We start from the raw sequence: 16,278 nt of genomic DNA on the forward strand, positions 1-16,278 counted from the left end.
TTTTAAACATTTTTCATTTTCTTTTACTGATTTTTAGCTCACCTGGCCAAAGGCCATGTGAGCTATTGCCATCACTTGGCGTTCGTCGTCGTCGTCGTCAACAATTTTACAGAACTCTTCTCCTCTGAAACTACTTGACTAATTAGAACCAAATTTGGTATGAATGTTCATTAGGGTGTCCTGCATAGAATTGGTGTGGGGATTTTTGATTCGTCAAAAAACATGGCCGCCATTACTAGAAATAGAACATAGGGGTCAGACAGTAGTTTTTCACATATATCTCCTAAATCGTTAGGTTTAGCTGAATTTTGACTGGGTTAAAGTGTTCAGCATGATGAGATCTATCTCTGGTCAGATTTTGGTTTTAATCTGTTAAGCCATGTTGGAGTTATTGGCCTTTTTCAAGGATTTTTGCTATTTTTAATGTTTTTTCTTTCAAAAATCTTCTCCTCTGTCACTACTTGACCAATTGAAACCAAACTTGGTATGAATGTTCCTTGTGGTATACTGCATAGAACCATCGTGGGGATTTTTGATTCATCAAAAAACATGGCCACCATTACTAAAAATAGAACATAGGGGTCACCTATATCTCCAAAACCGTTAGGTTTATCCAAATTCTTTCAATAGCTAAAATGAACCATATTATTAGGACTACAAAAGTCTTCGGACTCCTTGTAAGAGTTATTGCCCTTGAAAGGGGATAAAATGACTTTTTTTTTAAAATAGTTTTCAGTCAATATCTTGAAAACTATGATAGATTAAAAGAAAGTTTCAATTGTTGAAAAGATCTTGTGATAAGTCCTACCAAAGACTTCTTGAATCAAAATTGTTGGACAACTTCTTGTTTAATTTATTGCCTTTGAAAGGCAAAATTCAACAAGGTGAGCGATTCAGGCTCCTGGGAGCCTCTTGTTTGGATAAATTGTTCCTCTTTACAAGAAGTTTAAGAAGTATGCTAGCAAATTTACATGAACGTTTACTGTTTTTGAGATAATGGGATACACGTGATCCTTGAAAGCACCCTGAATACAGAACTTATTATTTAGATTGAATTTTAAAATATTATGCAATATTGTATCCAGACCAGTTGATTTGTTCATATTGAATTGTAAGTCCCTATGTATAAGCATGTCAGAAACGTATACCGTATAGCAGGTTATTTTTGCGGGGGTTTAATTTTCGCGGATCGGCAACAGCCGTGAAAATAAAACTGTGAAATTTTATGCCGATGTATCCGACATTTCTTAATACGATACTTTGGTACTTTACAGGGAACTTTCCCTTTAATTTCCGGTATTAGCGGTAGATAGATTAATGAGATTAATGAGTAAATTTAAGAAGTGAGAAGAAATAGTTCTCATTTGTTCATTCAACCTCATCCATTATACTTTTGTAAATTTTAATCACCAATTTGTTTTCAAACAATCGTTATGTTTGTATGCAAACAGACTAGTCGGTGAAATAATTCGAAGTTCATCAAATAATGCAAGTAAAAGTTCGGCTAAAACGACAAGGTTGAAAATTTCAGTAAATGGAAGGAGGAGTACCTTGAGTGAATTGAAAAAACTGTCAGTGACAATGATATTCCTTCAAATTTGATTATAAATTGGGATCGTGCTGGTATCAATTTTGTTCCTGTGTCAAATTGGGCTATGGCAACGGAAGGTTCGAAACGAGTTGAGATCAGTGGTTTAGGCGACAAACGCCAGATTACTGCAGTATTTGCCAGTACACTCTTATGTCCACACTTGCCCCAAGTGAACAGTGTTCAACTGGCTGTGATTGTATCATGTTGCCCTTGGAGAAGCTTTTTATAGTACATTGAAAAAATTGCAGTAAATTACCATTGAGATGAAAAAGTAAACTATTTCTATCAGCCTTATATCACATGATAAAAGGAAATGTGTCTTATCTTCAATTGATCCAATAGATTAATACAATCTTGTTCATATGTGAAATGACCTATTTCAACTTTCAAGCAATGGGCAGATAGCCTTAATCTGAAATTATTTCTTTTACAGGTTTAACTTTATTACATTTAACTTAATTGATAATGCACTGTCTGTTGTTGTTATATCCCTACTGTCTCGACCAATGACCAACAGGAATATGTGAGAATTCCTATAACACATGATGAACGTTAAAAGTTCAAACAATCACATCCTAAGTGCATAAGTCACTTCTCACGGAAAGAATTGTAGCCATTCTGATGATTCATGTTTTGAGAGGATTTACATATGTAGGACTATGCTGACACTCCTTTTGATGGAACTTGATGGGAAGATATTGTTTCATATGTAAATGTGCATGAGGCAGATAATTCAACTAAAGGCTTGTACATGTTTAAATCTAAGCACAATTCCTCCTTAACTTCTCAAAGAGTTGTGATGAAATTTTATATCTATGTTATGTAAACACACATGTACATGAAGGAGTATACAGTGATTGCAGTATTTGTTGGAGGATCCAAAGGTAGATAATCTAATTTGAGGTTTTAACATTTAAAGTAGTGAGTGGTATTCTCTTTGTGAGCTTGCTCAAATTTTTTCTAGGTTCTTAAGCACAGCTTTTTGTATTTACAGATTCTCCATATTTTCTACAACCTTTTGACACCAAACTACATTTGTATGCCTTATGAATTATGAATCTATCCATAGTGCTTATATTAAAATTACACAAAGTTCAGGATTTCATGGATCATTTTCATAAAATACAGCCTGAAATATGGATGGTGTTTAGATTTTCATTAAATGAATTTTTCTTGAATACATTTCACTGCAAGCACACCTACTCGTCACTGCTACTTGATATTTTGAAAAGAAAAGTTTTACATATATTCTGAAGTTGTACAATTTGGTAGGATAAAATTCTGGTAATTTTCAGTCCTCTGTTTCACAACTTTGTTTTTATTTTTGCATGTACCTTATTGGTTTTAATACATTTTTTGTTTTTGTACATTTTTACATTTTTCTTTGCAACTTCTCAACACAATCATTTAATATTTTAGTATACATGCATATGTATGTTATTAATGTCCAATGTGGTCTCATTCTTGGTATATCATCTTCCTGTTTTGTGGAAAGCAGGGTTTTATGATTAAACAATGGTTCACAGTAAATTAACATCCTTTTTTTTTGATAAATATGATTTATATCACATGGCTTGATGTGGGTCCATTACGGCCAATTGACATGTAGGATATGTATATATGTATATTATGTAAATTCAATCCTGGTACTTACATGTATTTATGTCTTATTAGATGATGTAAAACTAACCTTAAATCCCATCACACTCCTGAAAGTTTTAATTTACTTTTTGACACTAGCAGCCTGTCAACATGGACCAGCATTATTGGCCACAAAATGTTGGTATTGTTGCAATAGAAGTTTACTTCCCATCACAATATGTTGACCAAAATGAATTAGAAGTTTTTGATGGAGTATCCTCAGGAAAATATACTATTGGACTTGGACAGGATAAAATGGGTTTTTGTACCGATAGGGAGGATATTAACTCTTTGTGTTTGACTGTTGTCCAGAATTTGATTGAAAAGAACAAAATTTCATACAGTGACATTGGTCGCTTGGAAGTGGGCACTGAAACAATAATTGATAAATCTAAAAGTGTAAAAACAGTTTTAATGCAGTTGTTTGAAGCCAGCAAGAACACAAATATAGAGGGTATTGATACAACAAATGCATGCTTTGGTGGAACCTCAGCATTATTTAATGCAATTAATTGGATAGAATCCAGCTCTTGGGATGGTAAGTTTACTATAAAATTGCTATGTAAAAGTTTGATAAACTTTTATTTTTTTAGGTTTTCTCTGAACAAATTAAAAATGAAAAAAACTGCTCACAATAATCATAGTGATATTAAACTTGAAACTAGTATTACATGTTAAGGTACATACTGTAAAAGTATTATTGTTCATGGGGTACCAATTTCCGTGGATTTTGTGGGAAGGCCAAACCACAAAATTTGGTTCCCAACGAAAAGGAGATTTCCATTAATGTGTTTACTGAAAACATCAAAACCATGAATTCAAGAATCCTTGAACTTGTGTGTTTCTTCCCTAATCCACTAAAATTGGTATCCACGAATTAAAGTACTTTTACAGTAGGTCATGTCCTTGATCTTTGAAAGTATTACATGTATGATAGACATCTTTCACATAATTTTATAAAATAAACAGTACTAGATCCTGCCATATTGAAAATGTCCGTTTAAAAGTTTACTTCAGGTGTTCATAAAAATAATTGTTTACCATATCATTTTACATGTAGTTCTGATAGGTAGAAAGATTTAGATTTATTATACTGTGTTTTTTTGTAGGTCGATATGCCCTTGTTGTAGCTGGAGACATAGCTGTTTATGCTACAGGAAATGCCAGGTGTACAGGTGGTGCTGGTGCCGTTGCAATGTTACTGGGTCCAAATGCTCCTCTTGTGTTTCATAGAGGTTTGTACATGTAAGAAATGTCCTGCATGAAAAATCTCTAATAATTATTTCTGTGCTGTATTATTAATGCATTTTATTCATGAATTGATGTCTGAAGACATACTGAAGAGTGAGGTGTAGAAGAATCTGCTGTTACCTACATAGGTTTGTTCATGGCTTTATCTTTTTTGTTTTCTATTTTAATTCGAGACTATCATTCACTGTATTTCCTGTGAATTGGAAAATAAACAAACAATTGGTAGCTACAGTAATCTACAAAAGGTTTTCTGGTCATGTATTCTAGGTTTGTTTAACTGAAAATGGCCTTGGATGATTTGCATTATTAATTTAAAATGTCACTAAATTTGAGCAGTTTGATGTTAAAGGAAAAAAGTTTTTGAATAAAGGCCTTGGTTTCATTAAAAAAAATCAAATAGAGATATTCTTCAAATCCTTTTGTTTTTGGGTTTTTAATCCTTCAGGATCAAAGTACCTTATGTCACCCGTCTATCACTGGAACATCCCTGCTATTTCTGAACACTACACAAAAATATAGTGCAAGTGTTATTCCTTTTATTAGCTCACCTGGCCAAAGGCCATGTGAGCTATTGCCATCACTTAGTGTCCATCGTCGTCCGTCCTTGTTAACAATTTTTCAAAACTCTTTTTCTCTGAAATTACTTGACCAATTCGAACCAAACTTGGTATGAATGTTCCTTGGGGTATCCTGCATAGAACTGGTGTGGGGACTTCTGATCCGTCTTAAAACATGGCCGTCGTTACCAAAAATAAAACAGTAGTTTTTCACATATATCTCCAAAACGGTTAGGTTTAGCCAAATTCTGATGATGTAAAAGTGTTCAGCATGATGAGATCTATCTGCGGTCAAATTTTCATGGTAATCTATTAGAGTTAGAGTTGTTGCCCTTTTTCGACATTTTTTTGCTATTTTTAATGTTATTTCTTTCAAAAATCTTCTCCTCTGACACTACTTGACCAATTGGAACCAAACTTGGTATGAATGTTCCTTGAGGTATCTTGCATAGAGCTGCTGTGGGGATTTTTGATCCGTCGAAAAGCATGGCTGCCGTTACTATAAATAGAACATAGGGGTCAGACAATAGTTTTTTGCATATATCTCCAAAATAGTTAGGTTTAGCCCTTTTGAAGGGAGTTAAAGTATTCAGCATAATGAGGTCTATCTGCGGTCAAAATTTCATTATAGTCTATTAAGCCATGTTGGAGTTATTGCCCTTTTTCAAAGTTTTTTGCTATTTTTAATGTTATTTCTTTCAAAAATCTTCTCCTCTGACACTATTTTACCAATTGAAACAAAACTCAGTGTTAGTGTTCCTTGGGGTATCCTGCATATAATTGAAGTGAGTTTTTTTGATCCGTCGAAAAACATGGCCACTGTTACTAAAATAGAACATAGGGGTCAGACAGCAGTTTTTTGCATTTATCTCCAAAACCGTTAGGTTTAGCCGAATTCTGTCCAGGGGGGTAAAAGTGTTCAGCATGATGAGATCTATCTGTTGTTAAAATTTGGTGAAAATCTGTGGACCCAAGTTGGAGTTATTGCCCTTATTGGACGTTTTTTGCTGTCTTTAATGTTATTATTTTAAAAAATCTTCTCCTCAGAAACTACTTTACAGAATTCAATGAAAGTTGGTATTTTTGTTTTAAAGGGCATCCTTAACAAAATGAGGGTTTGGATTTGTGATCTGTTATAAAGCATGGCTGCTGATACTAAAAAGTGAACATTGGGGTCATACAGCAGATTTTTGCATATATCTCCAAAACTGTTAGGTTTAACCAAAATCTGACATAGGGGTAAAATTTTTCAGCATGAAGAGTTCTATCTGTGGTCAAATTTTGGTGAAAATTTGTTGACCCATGGTGGAGTTATTTCCCTTTTTGGACGTTTTTTTCTGTTTATGATATTATTACTTTAAAAAATCTTTTCCTCAGAAACTGCTCTAGAGAATTAAATGAAAGTGGACATTTTTGTTTTATAGGGTATCTTTAATGAAATGACAGATTTTTGATCGCTGAAAAAACATGGCTGCTATTTCTAAAAATAAAACAATGGGGTCAGACAGCAGATTTTTGCACACATCTCCAAATCTGTTAGATTTAGCCAATAGCTTTCAATTGCTGAAATGATCCTTATTATAAGGCATACAAATGTGTCCAATAAATACAATGGAGTCAAAATTGTCTGACGACTCTTTGTTAGAGTTATTGCCTTTAAAAGGCAAAAACTTAACCAGGTGGCCGATTCAGGCTCCTAGGAGCCACTTGTTGGTCTTGAAAAATACTTGGTAATCTTGGTAATCTGCATTTAAGGAATTTATTTCTTGGAGTAATGCGTCTGGAAGGATAAAATGTGTTAATATTTTCATTTTGATTTTAACATTTTTAAAGTAAAATGGGATTTTATAAAATAAATACTTACCATCATAAATTCTGAGTAAGTCCATCTGTGCAAGTCAAGCAGGTGGAATCCCCTATCTAAAAATATCATCCAGTGGGATGACCTTATAGTAGCCATCTACCCTTTATTCATCCATTTAATTTTTGAAAGTAAGCAAGAAGCTATACAAAAAAATAACAGGGGATGAAAGGGAGGCTGGGAGGGACCTTTAATTTATGATGGTAAGTATTTATTTTATAAAATCCCATTTTACTATAAAAATGTTAAATTTTATTACAATAAATATGTTACCATCATAAATTCTGAGTAAATTTAAAAATTAATAAAAAATACAGAATCTAACGTAAAGCTGAATCCCCTGAACCAGAAGATGCAGGAAGTAAAACAACTTTTTGTGCCGTTATCAAAGGTCCCAATGAAAATAAGCCCTTAGCTTGGGAAGATAATGATCTTGGGTAATGAGAAATGAAGGAATTTTCAGTTCTCCAGAAACCTGCTGATAAAACTTCCTCTAAAGAAGTATTATTAAACAATGCCCAAGATGTAGAAATAGCTCTAACATCGTGGGCTTTAATGTTCAGACTAGACAGAGATTCTTCACTAGAAGAATTGTAAGCTAACTGAATGGTCTTACAAATCCAGGTAGATAACGTTTTTGCTGATAAATCTTTAATATTTTTCATAATAGGAATAAATAGCCTAGTCTTAGTCTTAGCTCTAATACTACGGGTTCTTTGTAAATAAATGAGTAACATTCTGATAGGACAAAGTAGTTTACAAGTAGTATCAATAGGCAATGAAGGTATAACTTTTGGTTCTGAACCTCTACTAGGAATCTGATTTTTGGCTAAAAAAGCTGGATCAGTTAAAAGAGTGACTGAAGATTTATCTCTATTGAACCGTAGACATGAATCAGAAATAGACAGAGCATGTATTTCACTTCTTCTCCTACCTGAAGCTAATGCCAGTAGAAAACAACATTTATATGACAAAAATTTGATATCTACTTCTTCAGCTGGTTCAAAAGGAAAGGTTTTTAAAAATGATAAAACCAGACTTAAATTCCAGGATGGAATTAAAACCTTCTGTCTAGGACGTTCAAGAGTAAAATTCTTAACTAAAAGAGAAATGTACTCATTACCAGCAAAATCAGGACCACCAGACAAGTGGATAGTTCTGGAAATAGCAGAACGATAACCTTTGATTGTGGAAGGAGACAATTTTTTATCTTCAAAAAGGTAGATAAGAAATTCCGCTAACTGCTGAACAGTAATTTTGAGAGGATCGATTTCCTTCTCACTACACCAACTACTGAAGATTATCCACTTAGCATCATATACAATGTTGGTAGAGTCTCTGGCTGCTCGTTCAGAAAAGCCTCTCTCCTTGAAACTATCCCTGAAAGAAGCTACATGAAAAGATGTAGATTCTCTGGATTTGGATGAAGAATCTTGCCCTTGAACTGGGAAAGAAGATTGTGTCTTACTGGTAGTAAGAGTCGACGAGCGCAAGACGGTTAAAGAAGATCAGGATACCAAGCTTGGAGCAATAAGAATGATCAGACATTGCTCCGAAGCAATCTTCCTAAGATCTGCTGACAGAAATTTGAATGGAGGGAATGCATATCCGAACATTCCTTCCCAATGAAAACTGATGGCATCTACAGCATAAGCTTCTGGGTCCGTGACAGGAGACACGAACACCTGAAGTTTGAAGTTGAGACTTGTTGCAAACAGGTTTACATGAGGAGACCCCCAATGAAGAGTTATTGCTTGAAATACTGACTGGAGAAGTTCCCATTCTGTATTCACTGGGGCTAGAGTTCTCGAGAGAGAGTCTGCTAAGACATTGAATTTCCCTGGAACATGATGAACTACTAGCTGAAGCTGAAATTGATTGCAAAAAAGAAGAATTTCTTTTGCAAGAGGAAATAGCTTGAAACAATGAGTTCCCCCTTGGTTTTTAAGTAAGCAACAACCGTCTTATTGTAGGATGCAAGAACAAGAAACTTGTTTTAAAGAACTGCTTCCATCTCTAGAAAACTTATGTGTTCTTCCAGTAAGAATAATTGGAATTTGATGTTCCCAATTCTGAGAAGATGGGAGCCAATGTTGAAATAGATTAAATTGGAGAAGTCGAATGTGTAGTCGACCAAGAGAAACAACATCTGCTAAAGAGTTCAAGAGACCTAGTAGCTGTGAAACTTGGCGAGCAGAAACTGTTTCCTGAGAAAGAAACTGATGAATTTTTAAACTGAGGTTCTGAAATTTTTCCTGAGGAGGTAGAACTAGTCCTAGATGAGTCAGATAATGTTCTCCCAGAAAAGTAAAGTCCTGAGAAGGAATGAGATCTGACTTTTTCCAAGAAATTATGAACCCCAGGGAAAGAAACAGTTTGATGACTAGATCCGTGTTTACAAGAACCTTGTCCCGAGAAAGGTCTTTCAACAGAGAATCGTCTAGATAAGAATGAATCTGAATGGCCTGAGAGTGAAGATGAGCTATGGCAGTCTGCATATCTTGGGTGAAAACTAGAGGTCCAATAGATAGGCCGAACGGTAATGCTCTGAATTGGTAAACCTTGTTGTTCCAGACAAAACGAAAAACTTTTGGTAAGAAGGACATATTGGAATATGGAAATAAGCGTCTGTCAAATCCAAGGAAGTGTTCCACATACCTGGAAGTATTGAAGCTGTGATAGAACGATTGGTCTCCATCTTGAAATGGGGAACAACCAGATAAAGGTTGAGAATGGACAGCTCGATGACTGGTCTCATTCCTCCTGTTTTCTTTGGAATAAGGGAAATCTGAGAATAGAAACCTGGATCTATTGATGATACAGGAACTTCCTCTATTGCTTTCTTTGTCAAAAGACAATCTATCTCTGCTGACAGAAGAGATATATTTTGCAGATGAGTCGTGTTGGACATTGGAATAGGAACTGGTGAAAGAGGTGGTAGTTCCTTGAATTAATCCCCCGAATTACTGACAATACCCAACAATCTAAGGTAATATCTTTCCATTTTGACAGAAAATGAGTTAACCCCTACTGGGATTTTAGAAAGAGGAGTTTTGTAAAAAAACCTCTGGATGATTGAGTTTTTTCAGTAACGTACGGGAGGGCAGCTTCCTAGGTGGAAGGATTAGACCTCTTACCACCTTTAAAATTACCTGTTTGGTGTTTAGTAACCGTTTTCTTAGAACCACCTTTCGTACCGCCCTCAATGAAAACCTTCCTTCTCTTTTCTGTGGAAGGAAAGGAAGAACCACCAATAGAAGAACCACTATAACTAAGCTGTTTCTGAATCTCGTCAAGAGGAAGACTAAAAAGTTAGTCGTCCAAAGGAGATTTCAACAACGAATCTTTCAGGCTGTCTGAAACTCTAGCTTTATCTAGAATCTCAGATCTTTTGGATAAAGTAAAATTTGCCAAACTTCCCATATGTAAGAGCTGAGAAGAGCCTAGAGCTTTATCAACCTGAAGTAAAAATGGTTTTACTTCAGGAGGAAGAGCAATATCTTTCAGTAAGGGGGCTACAGCAGACAAATAATGTTCTGCTGTACCTAGTACATGAGAAGGATTTCTAAGAAGATTCTCAGTTTTAGACCAGACAGACTGAGAAAGACGCAGTCCATCCACAGGCTTTGAATTAATTGAAGAAGAAAAACCTTTATCACAAGAAGGAACCAACTTACCCAAAGTGGAATTGAAAATATCATCGGAAATGATCATTAAAGGAAGTTATACCAAAACCATTTACCTTGAAAAAATGAGACTCATTGGCTAGATACCTTCATTAATAATTTGAAGAGAAGTGGACATATGATTGGATTCTGGGAAACTAGTATGAGACTTAGGTAGGTCATTAGACATACCACAAGAAACTTCAAAAGTTGAAGTGAGTCTCTTAGGTTTGGGAGGTGACTGAAATGGTACCTTATTGATGTCTCCCATAATAGAGTAAACTGAATCTCTAAAGTGATTGTGAACTGTAGGAAATGGAGTCATAGAGGAGCTTGGTGTGGGTTGGTTTGTATTTTTCTCCAAAGCTGTGAGGTGATTGGAGAAAGGAACAAACTCAGAAGATATCGATAGATGAAAGCATCTAAAACACTCTTAAACCCATCTAATGAGGGGGAAGAGTTAGTAACCTGATTAAACTGACACCTAACAGAAGAGGTAGGTGCAGTTGAAGAGTTAGTAACACCACTAGAAGACACTGCTACAGAAGGAGCAGGGGTTGACAAACTAGGAGTGAAACTTTGAGGACCAATAGGTCCAAAGTTGTTACCATAAGGCCAGAAACCTGGAAAAACCTGACCAGGAAAACCTGGATAAGGGTATGTCTGAGGCCAGGGATGTCTTGACCAAGAAATGGGGTTATTAGCCAAGAAGGGCAAAGTAACACTGCAGTAAGACACTGGAGGCCTTGAACCAGGTAAATTTAGACCCATAGAAACACCAGGGGTACAGGAAACTGAACCCGTGGTGTCTACTGGCCTAGATACTGTAAGAGATACTGTACCTATAGTAGGGATTACTCTATTACTATCCACAAAACCTATAACCGGGGTCTGTGGAATAGTAGTGTTAGCCACCGAAGTTAAAACGTCGGTTAATTGACTAGACACATTTGGAGTAATCACCTAACTATCGTAAGGTAACAACCCATCCAAAAAAACATCATTGCCAGTAATGGCTTGAAATGGGCTATTAACATTAAACTCCATAATAAAGTATCAATATACAATAATAATAAATATATAAAAGAAAATTCCTCAATAAAAGGGATTTCTAATATTACAAAATTTCAATATTATTCACAATATAATTTACCACATGTGCCTTCTTGTGCAGGCGGAAATTAAATGGATGAATAAAGGGTAGATGGCTACTATAAGGTCATCCCATTGGATGATATTTTTAGATAGGGGATTCCGCCTGCTTCACTTGCGCAGATGGACTTACTCAGAATTTATGATGGTAACGTATTTATTGTAATAAAAACACTTTTTAGTCAAATTATCCATCTTATCATTAATATTTACCATTTATAAACAGGAAGTGAAGAGCAGTGATTTCAACCAATTAAAATAAACGGGAAAATTCAAATTGATAAAATTGTTTAATTTTTGAAAATCTTGTGTTAAAGAAATTATTTTCTTAAGCTGATATTGGTTTTATTTTAGTATAATTATTATGCAGGATATAGCTTTTGAATGTAAATGCACTTAACTTTTGCCAAAAGTTTTGGTTAGATTTAGAATTGGGGAAAAAGGTTAATGGAACAAAATTTGTAAATGTGTGTGAAGTTCATCAGTAGTATAGGCTGACTTTCAGTTTATAGATATTAAAAAAAGGACAGTATAGTATTTAAAAAGCAATGTTTGATCACAATTTTTTTTAACATATAATCTTTAAAACTTTGTTCATGCTACAATTTTCACAAGAATCAAAAACCGCTAGTGCTATCAGCACTTTGATTCCTCAAATCTTCAGTTTCAAGTGATTTGATTGGTTGAAATTTGATTTGAAAGAGTAATCGAGGGAACCAAGATTCTAGTGGAAATCAAATGAATGTAATCCAGGGACAAAGACCAGACATGGAAAACAGCTAAACACAACAAAGAACATAAAATAACTAAAATACTACATACAAAGTAACAAAAGTAAATGAGCAACTCAGACTCTACTAAAAACTGGGAGCATGGACCAGGTGCACCGGTAGGGTAACCTTCCTCTGCTTTTCTAGAAACACCTGTTGAATTGCTCATAAAAAGTCAAGTCCAGGGTAGATGAAAGAGGAAAGGAAAACTATGATGTGTTGAACAAACCAGTTTTCATGGTGCAGATGGATACATTGTAACGATCCACAAGTTCATGATGATGACCATAAAACCTCTGTAGTGATGACTTCAATCTTGTAGCAACATAACACTGTTCTAAAGGCCAAATTGTAAGAAGTCTAGCACGGTACATAAGGCCTGCTTTGTTACAACAAGCTCTGGCATAACATATTAGTTGTGATATGAAAACTATATGCAGATGCTGAAGGGATGTTGCCACAGAGGAAAGGAAAAAGGATTTGAGGAAAATCTCAATTTGAGGTTCCTTATGAAACTAGGTCCTGATCTGTTGCTAAAATTGCTCAATTATTATATATATGTACATGTAGGAGGCAATAAACTTCTGTTTATTTATATTTATATCAGACATTTTTAGGAGTTTCGATGCAAATAATGTTGTAAAATTCCCAAGTTCCCTCCCTTATTTTGGTAATAAAACTTTTGGTGCATTCCAATACAGCAAGTACAGAAAGGTCGCATACAGTTTGTTTTGAAAGTAAATTAATGTCATGTGCATGTATACAGTGAGACAATGGTTTTGTTTTTATTTCACAGGAGTAAGAAGTATATACATGCAGCATGCCTATGATTTCTACAAACCAGATTTGTCATCAGAGTACCCTGTTGTGGATGGCAAGTTGTCAGTCCAGTGTTATTTTAATGCTCTTGATAACTGTTATAATCTCTACAAAACCAAAGCCAAGAAGCAAATCATTGTCACTGGTAGGTTTTAATACACATATGACATTTTCATTTCATCACAATGTGTAAAGAGTAAAAAAATCAAAACAACTTGTAGTAATATTATATTTTTTTAAATGTTTCAAATATGTATACCTATGTTAGAAATAGAATTGATTTTATATACACCCGTCTTTTCACAGACAAAATGACGGCACACTGCTGCCTGTCCATCTTTCTGTCAGTCTGCCCATACATCACATGAAAACCCATAAATTCATAGGTATCTGGCACAATGTTTGTCTTAATGAAAAGAAGCTACCTTAGTGGTAAATGTAATTATTATTATTCGTTTTATTGGCCTAATGATAAAAGTAGATCATTTTAAATTAGATTGTACTTCTATAGTGCAGTCTGACGTGATGTTTTGACAGAATCAAAATACCTTATGTCGCCAGTTCATCACAGGAAATTCCCTACTATTTCTCAACACTACACAAAAATATAGTCTAAGTATAATTACTTTTTTATCATTCAATACCTCTTTTATAACCAGTAAATAAGTTCCTGGCAATTATTCATCTCAATAATATTCTATCATTTCTGCAAATAAAATTAAGATCTTCTCTTCAAATCAATTGTAGATTTGAGGGACTCCTTTTTAGCTCACCTGGACGAAGGCCGTGTGAGCTATTGCCATCACTTGGCATCTGTCGTCGTTGTCCGTTAACAAATTATCAAAAATCTTCTTCTCTGAAACTACCGAGAGGAATGATATGAAACTTTGCTGAAATGTTCTTTAGGGTATCTTGCACAAAAGTGATGTTTAGATTTTTGATCCGTCAAAAAACATGGCCGCCATTACAAAAAATAGAACATAAGGGTCAAACAGTAGTTTTGCACATATATCTCCAAATTCTGACAGAGATAAAGTGTTCAGCATGATGAGATCTATCTGTGGTCAAATTTTAATTTTAATCTGTCAAGCTATTTAGGAGTTATTGCCCTTTTTTGACATTTTTTTTTAATATTTAAGGTCTTTCCAATTTCCGTCATACAATTTGCTGCAGTCATGGCTCATCGTATCACGACAAGATTATGACTGTCTTTTGCAAACTGACAGAAGACTTTGGTATTCACCCTGTGAGATGTGAAAATTTGTCAGTCCAGAGTTGTCTGCCCTGTAGCGGAAAAACTAATTTTGTAAAAAATCCTTAAAATGTTTTAGAAACACACAAACCGAAAGCTCCATGTTGTTCAGAAACAGAGGGTAGTGCTATTTGACAAGGTTTCTGAAAGATTTGAGGTTTCCCTGGTTATGCGATATCGCGACCTAAAATGAAATTATACAGTTGGTCACTGGACTTTTAAACCGTAAGTTGTATAGACTTGGGACCTTCCCTGTTGATCTTAGATTGTATGTTGTGTGTTTAAAAATCTCAAGGTCAAAGATCAAAGGTCACTTTGAAATTTGACCTTGGCCTTGATATGGCTGCAACTTGAAAATGGTAACAGATAGAAGAAAATGATGACATGAAAAGTATGCATGTTAATTTTATCTTCATTCGTTATGTAGAGTTCTAAGCATTTCGATGAAGCATTTTGATGTTATAGCCCAAAAACTGGTATTTTTTGTGATTTTTGCAGTTTTTTGCCAATATGTCACAAATTGTTACAGATAGAGGTCTTCTGTAAATATCAAATATGTTCAGAAATACAAGCTCTACAAGAAAAGTATAGGTGTCCCTTCAGCTTTTTCAAAATTGTAAGAGTTTTGGCCCAAAACTGATTTTTAATGCTATTTCGATAGGATCGGTAATTTTTTTTTCAGTTGATTTCAAATAAAAGTACCTACAAACTATATATATTCTTGATCAGTAGCATAAATGCTACCTAAATATTCCAAGGTCAAAGGTCAAGGTCATTTGTTTTAATGATCAAAAACTGGATCAGAAAATGTTTTTTTTTGCCATTTTTGCCAGTATGGTTCAAGATAGACAACTCAAACTACTTCCAATCAATTTAGAAGCATGGTTCCACATCCAATGTTATGCCATGATGTATATTTCAGGTCAAATTTGACAATTTTCAGAAATCAGTGAAATTGCACCGATTCGCAACATTTTCATAAATTGTAATTTTTTTGTTGTATTGACTCCAGGATATCAAAATATCATTCGATCAACCATTATCAGCCATTTTCCACAAATTTTAGTAAGGTCTTTCCCATTTCAATGGGAAGACCTTCTTGTATTTTTTCTGATTATTATTATTCTTTTTTTTCCTTCCGCCCAATTTGCCCACTTCTGATTAAATCCTATCATGACAAGATTTTGACCATCTTTTGCAAACTGAGATAAGACTTTGGAATTCACCCTGTGAATGTTAATACATCCATAAATGTGTTAGTTTCTGAAAGCTGTCTATTAAAGTATACTCCCACTACATTATTTAAGGCGGCGTTATACCTTGAACTCATATATAGACACCTAAATTGCCAGTGACCAGATTTTTAACAGTAAAAATCACTGTTAACGATCTTTAACTGCAAAACAAGCCTTTGTTTTGCCTATTATTAAACAAAAGCTGAGCGAGAATATCACGATAAATAAATATGTATTAATAATTTTCAATTGTCATTAAAATAGAAAAGTCTAAGTACTCATGTACTGAATCAAGTTACATTGACTGTTTTAGTTGCCTTAAAGAGGCAGGAACAGAAACTGAATTATTGGTTAATAAAACATTTAAACCGTTATTGTAAAGTAATATTGTAAAGTTGTTCCAACATTGTTGTCCCAACTTAGACAACGGAGGCAAATTATTCACAGTTGTACACAATATTCATACTTATGTAGTGACTTAAAA

General features: G+C 34.5%; 1 protein-coding gene across 9 annotated transcripts in view; it reads left to right on the plus strand.

The window, feature by feature from the left end:
• LOC148628477 (hydroxymethylglutaryl-CoA synthase 1-like) overlaps positions 1-16,278 on the plus strand; it is a 44,812-nt gene that overhangs the window by 12,729 nt on the left and 15,805 nt on the right. For 4 of the 9 annotated variants that reach the window (XM_088588158.1, XM_088588140.1, XM_088588213.1 and 1 more), the window contains 3 exons: positions 3,335-3,770; positions 4,342-4,467; positions 13,285-13,452. In XM_088588158.1, the coding sequence (XP_088444284.1) occupies positions 3,344-3,770; positions 4,342-4,467; positions 13,285-13,452 (721 nt within the window). In that variant the 5' untranslated portion in view covers positions 3,335-3,343. Of the gene's footprint in view, positions 1-2,028; positions 2,476-3,331; positions 3,771-4,341; positions 4,468-13,284; positions 13,453-16,278 lie in introns of those variants that run through there. The other 5 variants (XM_088588167.1, XM_088588149.1, XM_088588188.1 and 2 more) reach the window with 3 other exon arrangements.

Source organism: Perna viridis, chromosome 1 (assembly GCF_037379345.1).
Source record: "Perna viridis isolate PV_CMFRI_1.1 ecotype Kerala chromosome 1, ASM3737934v1, whole genome shotgun sequence".
Lineage (NCBI taxonomy): Eukaryota > Metazoa > Mollusca > Bivalvia > Mytilida > Mytilidae > Perna > Perna viridis.